Below are 14723 nucleotides of genomic sequence, written 5' to 3'. Positions count from 1 at the left end.
AGTAGGATTTTAAATTCAGTTCTGGATTTTACAGGGAGCCAGTGCAGAGAAGCTAAAACAGGAGAAATATGATCTCGTTTCTTAGTTCCTGTTAGTACACGTGCTGCTGCATTCTGAATTAGCTGGAGAGTTTTTAAGGACTTACTAGAGCTACCTGATAATAGAGAGTTACAGTAATCCAGCCTAGAGGTAACAAAAGCGTGGACCAATTTTTCTGCATCTTTTCGGGTCAGGATAGGCCTAATTTTCGCAATATTACGCAGATGAAAAAATGCAGTCCGTGAGGTTTGTTTTAAATGAGAATTAAAAGACAAATCTTGATCAAATATTACTCCGAGGTTTCTTACGGTAGTGCTAGAGGCCAGAGCAATGCCATCTAGAGAAACTATGTCATCAGATAAAGAGTCTCTGAGTTGTTTGGGGCCAAGAACAATAACTTCAGTTTTGTCTGAATTTAACATCAGGAAATTGGTGCTCATCCAAGTTTTTATGTCTTTAAGGCAGTTATGGAGTTTAGTTAATTGATTACTTTCTTCTGGCTTCATCGATAAATACAACTGAGTATCATCCGCATAACAATGGAAATTTATAGAGTGATTTCTAACGATGTTGGCTAAAGGAAGCATATATAGAGTAAATAGGATTGGTCCGAGTACAGAACCTTGCGGAACTCCAAAACAAACTTTGGTACGTAAGGTGGTATTTATATTCGAGGATATAACATGTGGGCTTACACACATGAATCACAATGCATCACGCTCTATCAAATCCTGCATATTTAATGGCTTTTGTCATGACATTTTTGAATGACTCATAGTCTGACGTGTGCAACGGGGAATGTTATGGTGTCCGTGCAAGCACTGACTGTTGGGTAACAGATTATGTGGTTAGGCATGTTGTGACAGTCATGGTCAAACTTCACTGTGATCTTGAAGTTCTGGCGATCAGAAAGAAGAAGATGTCTGTGGGCTTGACCTGTAATCCACTGCATCACTGAGGGTACAGTTGGGGTGTCTTCAGACGTGGCATCTGGTTCAGCAACTTGGGAAAAAAAATATCTCCAGTCAGTATATATATTGGCTTACATATGATGTAATGCTCATTGAGTTATACTTAAAGAGTGGTAATCTTTTGTTTTCTGATTTGCAGCGGTGCCTGGACAGTGTGACGTGTGTGGTTGTGCTGCTGCCGTGGTCCTGCCAGATGCCTCCTGCTGCTGCTGCCATCATTAGTCATTAGTCATACTTCTACTGTTATTATACACATATGACTATTGTCACACATGTATACTGTCAGATATTAATACATACTTTCAACATATTGTACCACAGTAGCCAGAACTATAACTATAATATTATTACTTTCATTAATGTTGTTGTAAGCTACTGTCATTACCGTCTGTCCTGCATCTCTCTCTCTCTCTCTCTCTCTCTCTCTCTCTCTGTCTCATTGTGTCATATGGATTACTGTTAATTTATTATGCTGATCTGTTCTGTACGACATCTATTGCACGTCTGTCCGTCCTGGAAGAGGGATCCCTCCTCAGTTGCTCTTCCTGAGGTTTCTACCGTTTTTTTTCCCCGTTAAAGGGGTTTTTTTGGGGAGTTTTTCCTGATCAGCTGTGAGGGTCTTAAGGACAGAGGGATGTCGTATGCTGTAAAGCCCTGTGAGGCAAATTGTGATTTGTGATATTGGGCTTTATAAATAAAATTGATTGATTGATTGATTGATTGATTGATTGATTGATTTACTCCCCTTCTCTCCTAATATGGTAGCCCATTATACCCAACCCATCATACTATTGTCCCATGGATGTTGAGGATTTGCCACAACCCTGCGGTTGGCGATCCAAAAGACACAGCTAACTACCCAACTCTCTCAAGCTCAGCACCGTAACTCAAACACCAGACTGGTTCGCTGTGGAGTGACAAACCCTCATGCCAAAATTAAACTAACCACCCTCTGGAGTGGCGGCCCAAATATGACTCCCCTGTGGAATCCGCACATATTTGGGATCATGGTGGGCAGCTGCATCAGACACCTGATACTTCGATGGCAACACCACTGTGGACCCCTAGAGTGGAAATCTTAAATCACAATCAGCACTTTCAATGAGTATTTGTAGACATACCTTCCAGCTCGTGCAGGAAATCTTGAAAGTGTTCAAGGATCTCCTTGCGTTGCTTGTTGCAGCCCCTTTCGCTCATCTCTGGCACCAGATGGGAAGTGATGTAATGAGAGTCCACCTATGATCAAAACATAATGAAACTTATTACATTCTTCCAAAAGTGTCCAAAGAAGCAGCAAAAAGAAGAAAGGACATACCATGGTATAATAAAGAGATGGTCCAAGGAAGCTCTTCAAGAAAGTGTATAAATCTTTTATTTCATGTGGCTTATATCATAAATCATCAACATGTTTCAGCCTGACGTCAGCTTTCATGAGGATGTAAGCCGCCTGAAAAAAAGGCATTTTAAACATTCTTGAAGAGCTGCCTTGGACCATATCTTTCTTATTCACCTTGGATACCTCCTCGTGAGTAAAGAGCACCTTCATGTTTTTCGATAAGTTTACCTGAGGAAGGAATGCAGCCCTCTCCTACCGATTTTTTCATAAAGGAAATACCATGACCTACAACTATGCTATAGCAACACTATTGGACAGCATACCGACTCGTCGTCTCCGGCGACGAACAGACTGCGGCACTCTTCCGTCTTTGCCTGCATCACTTGGGAGAAGCCGTAGATGTCCAAGCCCTCACGGAGTTGCTGAAGCATGGGCATTCTTTTCGTCATGACATGCAGACCGATTGCTCTGAATACAAAGAAATCAAAAATCATTCATCTCCAGGGCAAGCAAACCTTTCCTTTGCCATACAGTTATATCCACATAAGTATTTTTTACAGTGTGCCTACATTAGAATGTTCTCTTTGTGTTTCATGTCGATCTTGCCAGTATAGCCACAATCCAGAATGTCTGCAGTGTAGTCGGTCAAGTCGGACGCCTCTGCAACCTTAAACGCAAATTAAGAAAAAACTTTACAAAGTGTTGATTCAACTGTAATATCATTTTGGAGGATAGTTGGTGAACTTTAATTGTATAATACAATAATCAACACATCTAAAACTGTTTTATAATCCAGTCAGTCCTAAAATTTAAACATACTGTGGTTATTAGCGGTGATAAACTCGGGTCCAGGACGTGATCCAATGAGAGCTTGCCAGATGCTAGAAACTCGTAGCACCACGGCTGGAGGAAACGTGGTGCAGGTCCACCTTGGGCAATGCTTGTAGCAAAGATTTCACCCGCAGTCCTATAAAAGAGAACATGGGAGTTAATGCAGAAAGACAAAGAACTTCAAGCTTTTTAATCACTAGGCTAAAGATTTTAACAAAGGCTACAAATTCATGAAAAAAGAAAGCAATGTATAACTCATTGCCCCACCCCACCCCTCACATCAAATCCCATCACTGCAAATACCTGAAGAGCTCTTCAGCAAAGTCATTCACCGAATATTTGGGCATTTTGGACTTCCCACCTTCAAAAAGGCGTTGCTCAATCCCAGATACCATTGCTTAGAATCAACAACAAAACAATTAACACCATTAGACAAGACAACACAAATGTTATACTGTATATTGCCAAATTGGTTTTTAAATGTATTTCCCCTTTTTAAAATTAACTAATGAATGGCCACTACTCACTTGTGAGAAACTCCTTTCTAAGGGCCCCTGTATCGATCCCCGCTTCTCCGAGGAATTTCATCCTTAAGGGATTAAGTGGTGTAGCCTTTTGTTTACGCTTCCACATCTTGAAACCTCTTTCAAGCATATTATCTCGAGACACACACAGCTCAAAGGTCTTGCTGGAATCCACCTTTGCTTTCAGCCACATGACCACATCCTCCTCACTGTGAAAAATAACACACCTGAATAACCCTCTCATTGTATACAAATACAGTAAGGTAGAGGTCTCACCAAAATGAAAATGCACCCATTATCTAGTCACCCTTGTGTCAATGGAGAGGCAGGTTAAGGCAGCTCCATTTGCACAAGGGTGACTAGATAATGGGTGCATTTTCATTTTGGGGTGAACAATCCCTTAAAAGCTACATAAATAATAACTCGGACTTACCATGAGATATCATCCATCGCAGTATGGAGCTCCCTCTCAGGTGAGGTTGTGTCCTTAGTTCTATAAGAATAAAGGCATTAATGTACAAACAAAAATCCAGTTCATGTCAGCTCTCCCCATATCATTCAACAAAAATAAATAATTAACACAAAACATATGACATCCTGAGTGCACACAGCAAGACACCACCACCCCCCCCCCCCCCCCCCCCCCCCCCCCAGACAGAGCATGAAGAAATAGGTAACCATTACCTTTGGCCACAATGACTGACATGTTCTTCAATAAGCAGGACGGGGAAGATATTGCTACATATAGGGCACTGGACATCCTCTTCCTGGATGGACAGACAGACACTGTATCTCTGTGAAGAAATTCTGATGTCTTGCGACTCTCACAATCACAGGACAGTTCAGCACAAACAAAAGGATTAAGTACAAGGCATTAACATCTCCTACATAGGAGACAACTTCTCAAATATGGTTAGATATGTAACAGTTACTCCACCTGCTGAGGGCAGTGGTCCTCTTCAGTCTGCCCTGGCACTGGAGTTTGCAAACATTCAGAAAATTTGTTGTTGTCATCATCAGAGATCATCTAAAAGATTAAAGCACATTTCAAGTTTAAGATATTCATACACAGTTAACTTTAGAAATTTAATATCCCTAAACAAAGTCTAGAAAAAAATTCACCTGGCTAGCACATTTTCGGTCATGTAGAACCAGCATTTGGACTGGCATCTCTACAGAACAGTGTTTGCAGCTGGCCTTTGGCATTAAAGCAAATTCTGGGGCATTTGCTGGGAGTGGTGAGAGGTCCAACTCATCCTGAAGAGGTACTATGTAAAGAGTGCGTTTCCCACCATCTGAAATATTCCGGAGCATAGCACCAGTGTAGCCCTCAGCCTCAAAGGGGAGTGCGGACATTTTTCTCATCCCATTTCCACCTGGTAAAATTAAACATGATTGAAAAAATGGATATGCGGAATAACAAATAACATAGCATTAATATAGTGCTTTTCCATCAATAAGAAGTTTGAGGTGCTCAAGGCGGGGGGGGGGGACGACGGACGGACATCATCACAACCAATGTGTAGCTCCCACCTGGATGATGTGAAGGCAGCAGCTAATGCACACTAATGCTCACCTTACATCAGCTAGTGACAAGGTGAAGGAGAGGTCATGAGGGAGTTGAGAGCCCAGATGTTTGTTACCATTCTCTGTTGCATTACCCATTTTACATAAATGAAGTGTCAATTTACATATTGCACATTACCTCTTGCTTTGTAAAGCAGCCACCGGTCCTGCAGCTCCACCATTTTGGGGTAAGTGGCCTGCAATATCCTTGATAACTACATTGAAAGAAAAAATATTATTTAGACAGCGATTGAATTTAGTTAAACAGTGAGGACATTTTCAATGTCACCCTGAGGACAGTGTCCACATGAAAGGGACAAAAATTATATTGTCTAGAACTACACAACTACAACATGATCGCTTCTGCATACCTCCACATGTGTCACATCGCTGTGAAGAGAAACCGTCCTCTTCCCAATCCAGCCTGCATGAAGGCCAGTTCATCAGACAGAAGAGGTGTAAGTTCTTCATTCGAAGAAAGTAAAACAAAACTTAGATCAAAAAGCTTCCATATTTTTTGGCACTTCGACGTGAAGCCACCGAATCCACTTGTTGATGGCCGTTTTCGACCACGCCGGCCACCCCGGAAAAGACCTCTACTTGGCCATTTCACACTGGACAGAGGGGCTGCCAATCTGACTTCCTGTGGTGGGCCTGGAGGAACTGGCCATTTCACTGTTCTGTGACTGTCCCTGTTCTTGTGGAGGATTCGGAATAACTGAGGAAATCAGGGCAAGTAGCTGAATTTCTGGGAGAGGATCGTGAACGAGGAGTTCACCAATGTCATGTCTGGTGACGTATATTTGCAAAAAAGTGTTTCCATTACACTTTTGCAATATACCTCTATATCGACACGTCTGAAAAACCACCTCATGAGACCGTAAAAAATTTTTCTCGATATTTGATATTTGTTTTTTCGAAATGTAGGTGTTTCCATTACCAGTTTTTTATTGCGATATTTAGGTTTTGCGCATTTCTAGGGTTAATGGAAACGCACTTATGGACTAATAGACGCAAATCCCATCGGGCCAATTGCTGACTACTGATAAGCTCTGGAACAGAGAAAGTGAGGCAGGTCCTTCCTTTCAACACAGGCCGTTGTTGGCTATTGTTCTTATGTATGAAATTAAGCATATTTAAAATTGTTCATATGTCCACTTACAGAGCTTTGTTGGAGGCTTTGACCATTGGCAGCAGCTTCAAAAGAGCCTCCTCTGAAGCAGAGTATTTCTTCAGGTCAAACACGTCCAGATCTTCTTCTGTGTTTAAACACTTTTATTCAGGTGTTTGGAGAAATTGCTGTGAGTTACATAACATCACTTACATACACCATATTTTTTATCCAACAAAAAGGACATACAACACCAACATGTAAGCAAAAAACAGACAGAACAACGACAACAACAGCAACAAACAGTTTTAGTACAAACAAGCAAACCATCCATAATAACAGCAGAAAACACACAAACAAACGAAAACCAGAATATAAGTAAGAACGACAAAACAAACAAACAAACAAACAAACAAGACAGAGCCTCAGTATCTGTACGAGGGAGTCTGCAAAAGTGCCAGACCACATGGTGGTGACCAGTCGTAAGCTTATACTCTATATATCTGACCTGCACTGTATCTATTGTAGCTAGGCTTCGAAGGTCTGTCTCATAACTTCCTGTCCCAAATAGAGGCCAGCTGACTTCTGCGAATAGAGCAAATAGAAGAAGACCAGGCTATTAATTAAATCCTCACACAACATCGTCATTCCTTCATTTGTCTGTCTCATCATTGTACACACACACACACACACATGCAGCACACAAACAGAGAAAGAAAAAAAAGAAAAAGAAAAGGGAGAAAAAAAGTGATGCAAAAAAATTCAGCAAGGTGTCCAAAACCTTATATGATTTGTCTAAATTATTATTCAATATAACATAGAGCCCACCCACCCAAGCAAACAAAAACCCAGAGAACCTAAATATAAGCAGTATAAAAACAGAGACAAAAAACAAGGTTAGAAGTTTAGTCTGTGTTAGAGGTACCCTGCAGATGTAGAATAAGTGGTTTCCATATTATATCAAACCTATATGCCTGATCCATCCTAAGATATCTAATCCTCTCCATCTCCAGTGAGTTAACAACATCGGCAATCCACATTTTAATATTAGGTACAGAATAGAATAGAATAATGTTTATTCGGACATGTTTTAAAGAAACAAACAAGCTTTGGTTAGAAAAAAAAATAAAAATAAAAATATAATAATAAAGAAATAAAAAATGAAAGACATGAATAATCAAGTTGCGTAAAGTAAAGGTCAGCCATTCAGCAAGTCACCAAGACAAACCAAAGAAAACAAAAACAAAAAAAAACAATCAAACAAAGAAATACAACTCGGAAACATATTTGCATATTTCACGTCTGAAAAGGAGCAGGAAGGAAGTGTGAACATATGTAGTCCTACCCCTTTTTTCTTTCTATATTTTATCTTTAAACTATATGTTGAGCCTAAATTTTTAAGCTTTCTGCTTTGTTAACATACAGCTCAAACAAATCAAGCAAGAAATCTATAAAAATAACATTGCAATCAGAATGAGACATACTTCAACAACAGGACAACCTACATGTCCTGTTCCATCATACATCCCTTCAGTATATTGTTTTTAAACATTCGTTTGAACTTATTTAATGATGAACATGCTTTCAGTTCCTTGTTTAATTATTCCACAAGGTGACTCCTTTAACTGTAATACAGTGATATTTTGTGTTTGTTCTCACTAATTGTTTCTTAAATATACTGGTTCCCCTCAGGTCGTGCTGGTTTTCTCTCATTTGAAACAACTTTTGGAGACCGTTAGGTAATAATTTATTTTTAGCTTTATACATGATTTGAGCTGTTTTGAAGTCAACCAGATCTTTAAATTTTAGAGCTTTTGATTTGATAAAGAGTGGGTTTGTTGTTTCTCTGTAAGTGGTTTTATTTACAATTCTTGTGGCTCTTTTTTGAAGAATATAGATTGGATTTGTGTTTGTTTTGTACGTGTTTCCCCACACTTCCACACAGTAGCTTATGTATGGAAGAATAAAGGAACAGTACAAGGTCTTTAATGACGTTTGATTAAAAAAATCTTTGACTTTGAATAGTATTGCAATTGACTTTGATATTTTGGTTTTGATGTAGTTTGTATGTGGCTTCCAGCACAATTTATGATCTATTAATATTCCAAGAAATTTGTTTTCTGACACTCTTTCAATTTCAACATTATTTATCATGAGTTTTCTTATGGAGTTTGTTGATCGATTTCCAAAAAATATAAATTTCGTTTTACTCAGGTTCAGTGTTAATTTATTATAGTCAAACCATCTCTTTAAAGATTTCAGTTCCCTCTCAACTGTATCCAAAAGTTGTTCCAAGTTCGTACCACAACAGAGTAGATTTGTATCATCAGCAAAAACAACAATTTTTAATAATATGGAAACCTTACTTATACTGTTTATGTACAGGATAAATAACATTGGTCCCAAAACTGAGCCCTGCGGAACCCCACAAGTGACCTTCTGAAGTTGAGATTTAAAGTCATTATTCATTTGCACATACTGATACCTGTTCTCCAGGTAACTGCTGACCCAGGAAAGTGCCACCCCTCTGACTCCATATCTCTGTATTTTCTTTAATAAAAGGTTATGGTCGACAGTATCGAATGCTTTTTTGAGATCTAGAAATATTCCTATTGCATATTCTTTTTTCTCTATTGCAGCTGTTATTTCTTCAACAAATTCCATTAATGCAGGTGAAGCTGTCCTGTTAGCGCGAAATCCATATTGCTGATCACACAGTACATTATGTTTAGTGATGAAATCATTCAGTCTGCTATAGAAGAGTTTTTTGAGTATTTTTGAAAATTGTGGCAGTAAGGAGACAGGTCTGTAATTTGAGAGATTGTGTCTATTTCCAGTCTTGTATATTGGTATGACCTTTGCTATTTTCATGTTTTTAGGAAATATACCAGTCTTTAGGGATTGATTACAGATATGTGTCAAAGGTTTCACCACACACTCAATGATGTTTTTGATCATAGACATATCAATACCATTCCAATCTGCTGACTTCTTGCTCTTCAATGATTTCACAATTTCAATGATTTCATTTTCATCTGTTCCCCTTATATCAGTCAATCAAACTTTATTTGTATAGCACTTTTCATACATTAAAAATGCAGCACAAAGTGCTTCACAGAATAAAAACAAACAAAAATAATACATACATATTGAAAACCCGCCCCTCCCACCCCCACATATAAACACACACACACACACACACACACACACACACACACACACACAGTCAATAACATGGCTGGGCACTGAGGAACCAGGTGAGGAAAGAACCACCTATGGGGAGCCATCCACACTGAGAGGCGCTACAGCCCACAGCCACAGGGAGCGCCGCCACAGAGACCACCCCGACCAGACAGACCGGGGTGGACTCCACACATGGTGTGGAGATTAGGAAAAATTAAAGAGTTAAAGATTAAAATAATATTATATTAAGATTTAGAGACTAAAATGCATAAAGATTTAAAAATAAATCATTTAAAAGCATTAGAAAGTAAAAAGAACATATAATAGAAGAATTAAAAGAGTAAAAGAAATCATTTAAAAGCTAAATTAAAAAGGTGAGTCTTGAGCCTCCTTTTAAAAACATCAACAGTCTCTGCAGTCCTGATGCTCTCCGGCAGGCTGTTCCATAAGTGAGGGCCATAATGGCTGAATGCAGCCTCCCCGTGGGTTTTTGTTCTAACTCTTGGAACAATTAAAAGGCCGGTGCCGGAGGACCTCAGGATCCGCGAGGGTTGATATGATAAAAGCAGGTCAGATAAATAAGATGGCCCAAGACCGTTAAGACATTTAAAAACTAATAAAAGAACCTTAAAATCGATCCTGAAACACACGGGGAGCCAATGCAGCGACTTTAAAACTGGTGAAATGTGCTCCCGCCCTCTGGTCCTCGTCAGCACTCGTGCAGCTGAGTTTTGGAGTAGCTGCAGATTAGAGATGGTCTTTTTGGGAAGACCAGAGAGCAGGGCATTACAATAGTCTAAACAACAAGAGATAAAAGCATGCATCAGCACCTCCGTGTTAGCCTGAGAGAGAAACAGGCGGACTCTGGCTATATTCTTAAAATGATAAAAACCTGTCTTTATTACATTTTTGATGTGTGGAATAAAACAGAGCTCAGAGTCAAAAATGGCGCCCAGGTTCTTCACACATTGTGAAGGTTTAAAATCTTGTAGTTTTGGTAAAAGTTTCTCTCTCTGGCCTTCAGGACCAATAATTAAAACTTCTGTTTTGTCCTGGCTGAGCTGCAGGAAATTCACTGCCATCCATGACTTGATATCTAAAATGCAGTTAAAAAGGGCATCAATTGGCCCTGTGTCATCAGGAGACACGGCGATGTACAGTTGTGTGTCATCAGCATAACTATGAAAGCTGATGCCGTGCCTCCTGATGACGTCCCCAAGGGGAAGCATGTAGAGATTTAAAAGAATTGGACCTAAAATTGACCCTTGGGGCACCCCATACCTGATTTCATGTGTTCTGGAGGAACATGTATCCATAAAGAAACAACGATCTGTGAGATAAGAGCTGAACCAGTTAAAAACAGTACCAGAGAGGCCCACCAGGTTTCTGAGTCTGTTTAATAAAATGTGGTGATCTACTGTATCAAAGGCGGCGCTTAGATCCAGTAGTACCAAGACTGTGAGTTTTTGTGAATCAACATTCAACCTGATATCATTCAAAATCTTTAAAAGGGCTGTCTCTGCACTGTGGTTCATCCTAAAACCAGATTGATATTTCTCTAAAATACTGTTTCTTTTTAAAAAGTCATTTACTTGGTTAAAAACCAGTTTTTCTAAAATCTTACTTAAAAACGGTAAGTTGGATACAGGTCGGTAATTATTAAAAATGTTGGGATCTAAATTACTCTTCTTCAGAAGGGGCTTCACCACCGCCGTTTTGAAGGCAGCGGGGAAGACACCCGTCTGAAGAGAGTAATTTACTATGTTTAAAATCTGTTCTTCAAAGAATCCATAGAATGTCTTTAAAAGTGATGTGGGAATCTGATCTAAAAGGCAGGTTGTGGGCTTTACCTGGGAGAAAACTCGACCAAGTGTCCTCACATCAACCAGGGCAAAACTCTCCAGTGTTTCCTCAGGTAAAAGCAATGATCCAGGTGTGTTAAAAATTACAGTCTGTTGGGATAAACGACTGGATCTGATATCATCGATTTTACTTCTGAAGTGGTCTGCAAAGTCCTCGCAGAGGGCATCTGTTGATATGTTGGATGGTTTATTAAAATTGGTGTTGGTTAAAAGATCGAAGGTGGAGAAAAGAAATTTGGGGTTGTTTTTATGATCGGAAATGAGTTTTGAAAAGTGGGATATTCTTGCCTGTTTGACTGTTTTATTGTAGGTTTTGAGTTGTTTGCGTAATATTTCAAAATGAACTGACAATTTGGTTTTTCTCCACCTCCTCTCTGCACTCCTGCATTTTCTTTTCAGTCTTTTGATATTATCATTTCTCCATGGGGGTGTAGGATTTGTTTTTCTGATTTTGGTTAAAAGTGGAGCCACTGAGTCAAGTGTTGACTTTAATTTACTGTTAAAATCGTCCACAATAAAATCACAGGGTGCATGTAAAATTTCAGCAGGAGTGCTCTGTAAAATCTCGATAAAGTTTGCAGCCACTTCAGAAGTTAGGTAGCGTTTCCTCACTGTTCTCACCGGGGCCTCATCCACATCTTCCACATAAACTTTGTTCCCGTTTTGATTCGTTAGATCATTTCTAAAAAAATTAATTGCCGCTTGTGTTTTCTGTCTAATTGTTATGGTAGTCTTACTGTCTTTATTGGTCCTGGTACAGCTCTGGAGAGTTGTGAAGACCAGCAGACGGTCGCTTATGTCGTTTATAAGTAGCCCACTTCCTATTTTTCTGTCGATTACATTGGTAAATATGTTATCAATCAGTGTAGCACTGTGTGTTGTAATTCTAGTAGGTCTTGTAGGTACATCTTTCCCCTTCCATAATATTAATATACTTTTTTTAGCAGAAATGAGACAGAAGATAACAAAATGCTGTTGGGACAAAGAGAGACCACTCAAATTCTCAGACAGATTAAAGATAATTATTTGAGGATCTGGTTTCACTTGGAATCCAAGTATTTTAGAAATAATATTGAAAACATCAATCCAGTAATTCTCAGTTTTAGGACACTGAATAAAGCTGAGAGCGAGAGTGGCCTCACTTGTCTCATATTTTTCACATCTATGTATTTGTGTCAAACTATGGTTCCATTGTTCATCAGTAATAATAATGCCAAGATCTCTTTCCAAATGTGTACGTATGTTTGAGGTGTCAACTTTGTCCTGTTGAGCAGGAGACAGTTCATCTGTAGAGAGACGTCCTGATCTCAGGGACTGTTGGATCTCCTCCACTAGAGAATGATCATTCAGTTCATTCAGACAGTGGAACAGATTGATGCTTCTCTCAGCAGACAGATCCTGGTTGAACTTCTTCTTGATATAGTTGATGGTTTCCTGATTGGTCTGTGAGCTACTTCCTGTCTGTTTCAGCAGGCCGCGTAGGAGATTCTGATTGGTCTGCAGTGACAGACCCAGGAGGAAGCGGAGGAACAAGTCCAGGTGTCCATTTGGACTCTGTAAGGCCTTGTCCACAGCACTCTGGTGGAGATGTGTTAGTGTAGAGCGCTGCATTGCTTCTGCCATCAGATTGACTCCAGAGTTGATGAAGGTCAGATGGACATGAAGAGCAGCCAGAAACTCCTGAACACTCAGATGGACGAAGCAGAACACCTTGTCCTGGTACAGTCCTCTCTCCTCTTTAAAGATCTGTGTGAACACTCCTGAGTACACTGAGGCTGCTCTGATATCGATGCCACACTCTGTCAGGTCTGATTCATAGAAGATCGGGTTGCCTTTCTGCAGCTGATCAAAAGCCAGTTTTCCCAGAGACTCAATCATCTTCCTGCTCTCTGGACTCCAGTGATGATCTGACTCAGACTTTCCATGATACTTGACGTTCTTCAGTTTGGTCTGAACCACCAGGAAGTGGATGTACATCTCAGTCAGGGTCTTGGGCAGCTCTCCTTCCTCTCTGGTCTTCATCACATCCTCCAGAACTGTAGCAGTGATCCAGCAGAAGACTGGGATGTGGCACATGATGTGGAGGCTTTGTGATGTCTTGATGTGGGAGATGATTCTGCTGGCCTGCTCCTCATCTCTGAATCTCTTCCTGAAGTACTCCTCCTTCTGTGGGTCAGTGAACCCTCTGACCTCTGTCACCATGTCAACACAGTCAGGAGGGATCTGATTGGCTGCTGCAGGTCGTGTGGTTATCCAGAGGCGAGCAGAGGGAAGCAGTTTCCCCCTGATGAGGTTTGTCAGCAGCACATCCACTGAGGTGGACTCTGTAACATCAGTCAGGATCTCATTGTTGTGGAAGTCCAGAGGAAGTCGACACTCATCCAGACCGTCAAAGATGAACACAACCTGGAACTCTTCAAACCTGCAGATTCCTGCTTCTTTGGTTTCAGGAAAGAAGTGATGAACAAGTTCCACCAAGCTGTACTTTTTCTCTTTCAGCACATTCAGCTCTCTGAAAGTGAATGGAAATATGAACTGTATGTCCTGGTTGGCTTTGTCTTCAGCCCAGTCCAGAGTGAACTTCTGTGTTAAGACTGTTTTCCCAATGCCAGCCACTCCCTTTGTCATCACTGTTCTGATTGGTTCATCTCTTCCAGGTGAGCCTTTAAAGATGTCTTCTTGTCTGATGGTTGTTTCTGGTCTGTCTGGTTTCCTGGATGCTGTTTCAATCTGTCTGACCTCATGTTCATCATTGACCTCTGCAGTCCCTCCCTCTGTGATGTAGAGCTCTGTGTAGATCTGATTCAGAAGGGTTGGGTTTCCTGCTTTGGGGATCCCCTCAAACACACACTGGAACTTCTTTTGGAAATTGGATTTCAGTTTTCGCTGGCACTCAGAAGCAAGAATCTCTGAATGAATAAAACAAACATGAAATTAATGAGAGGTGAATGTGAGTTAGGAAGTGTACACATTTCTGCTTTCACGAAATCCTCTCAGCTCAAGTGACAACCAGGTCCTGAATAATATTATAAATATTGTCAAATTACTTTGAATCCCTCAACAACAACTGATGTGTTGTGAGTCCAAGACATCACTCTATGAACTCCATGATGCCCAAAGAAACCAGGAGGTGGATGACTTAATTACAGAGGAAGGTAATATTACCAAGCAGTATTTTACACTAACTCTGTGTGAGCAAACTTCAACCAGAAAAGGCACCAAATGCAGGACTGTCTGCTTGTGTTTCTTGGTTTGGTAACTTCTTCTATAATATGCCAAGGTGCAACACAAAATATGCCT

At 40.2% G+C, this 14723-nt stretch overlaps 2 protein-coding genes across 3 annotated transcripts; both read right to left on the bottom strand.

Annotated features, from left to right (window-relative positions):
* Window positions 1-694: 694 nt before the first annotated feature.
* Window positions 695-5770, bottom strand: LOC117264316 (G2/M phase-specific E3 ubiquitin-protein ligase-like). Of its 2 annotated transcripts, none has more exons than XM_033638197.2 (13): window positions 5639-5770; window positions 5407-5482; window positions 4824-5077; window positions 4639-4728; window positions 4386-4468; window positions 4135-4194; window positions 3705-3910; window positions 3481-3574; window positions 3166-3313; window positions 2916-3013; window positions 2670-2814; window positions 2132-2246; window positions 695-1041 (listed from the first exon to the last, which is right to left on the bottom strand). In XM_033638197.2, exons 2-13 carry the CDS (start codon window positions 5447-5449, stop codon window positions 812-814), a joined length of 1566 nt encoding a protein of 521 aa, XP_033494088.2. In that variant the 5' UTR covers window positions 5450-5482; window positions 5639-5770; the 3' UTR covers window positions 695-811. The 2 variants fall into 2 exon arrangements, with proteins under 2 accessions (XP_033494088.2, XP_078019033.1); XM_078162907.1 differs by having other exon boundaries at window positions 696-1041; window positions 5235-5482; window positions 5639-5711.
* A 93-nt stretch (window positions 5771-5863) lies between these two features.
* LOC117265041 (NLR family CARD domain-containing protein 3-like) lies at window positions 5864-14515 on the bottom strand. The gene is made up of 3 exons (XM_078162609.1): window positions 14471-14515; window positions 12605-14330; window positions 5864-6015 (listed from the first exon to the last, which is right to left on the bottom strand). Exons 1-3 carry the CDS (start codon window positions 14513-14515, stop codon window positions 5864-5866), a joined length of 1923 nt encoding a protein of 640 aa, XP_078018735.1.
* Window positions 14516-14723: the final 208 nt, after the last annotated feature.

The sequence above is a fragment of the Epinephelus lanceolatus genome, chromosome 20 (assembly GCF_041903045.1).
Source record: "Epinephelus lanceolatus isolate andai-2023 chromosome 20, ASM4190304v1, whole genome shotgun sequence".
Classification (NCBI taxonomy): domain Eukaryota; kingdom Metazoa; phylum Chordata; class Actinopteri; order Perciformes; family Serranidae; genus Epinephelus; species Epinephelus lanceolatus.
Note: the sequence above shows the minus strand (reverse complement) of the source record. Positions and strands in the feature narration are given on the sequence as shown.

Excerpts from the sequence above, each read along its gene's own strand:
- LOC117265041 (XM_078162609.1), bottom strand. The coding sequence starts at position 14,515 with ATGTCTTGGACTCACAACACATCAGTTGTTGTTGAGGGATTCAAA. Across the intron at positions 14,331-14,470 it reads TTGTTGTTGAGGGATTCAAA|ATTCTTGCTTCTGAGTGCCA; the intron begins GTAATTTGACAA and ends ATTCATTCAGAG. Across the intron at positions 6,016-12,604 it reads TGATGAACAATGGAACCATA|AAATTCAGCTACTTGCCCTG; the intron begins GTTTGACACAAA and ends ATCCTCTCCCAG.
- LOC117264316 (XM_033638197.2), bottom strand. The coding sequence starts at position 5,449 with ATGGTGGAGCTGCAGGACCGGTGGCTGCTTTACAAAGCAAGAG. Across the intron at positions 3,575-3,704 it reads TAGAAAGGAGTTTCTCACAA|CAATGGTATCTGGGATTGAG; the intron begins GTGAGTAGTGGC and ends GTTGATTCTAAG. Across the intron at positions 2,815-2,915 it reads CACAAAGAGAACATTCTAAT|AGCAATCGGTCTGCATGTCA; the intron begins GTAGGCACACTG and ends CTTTGTATTCAG.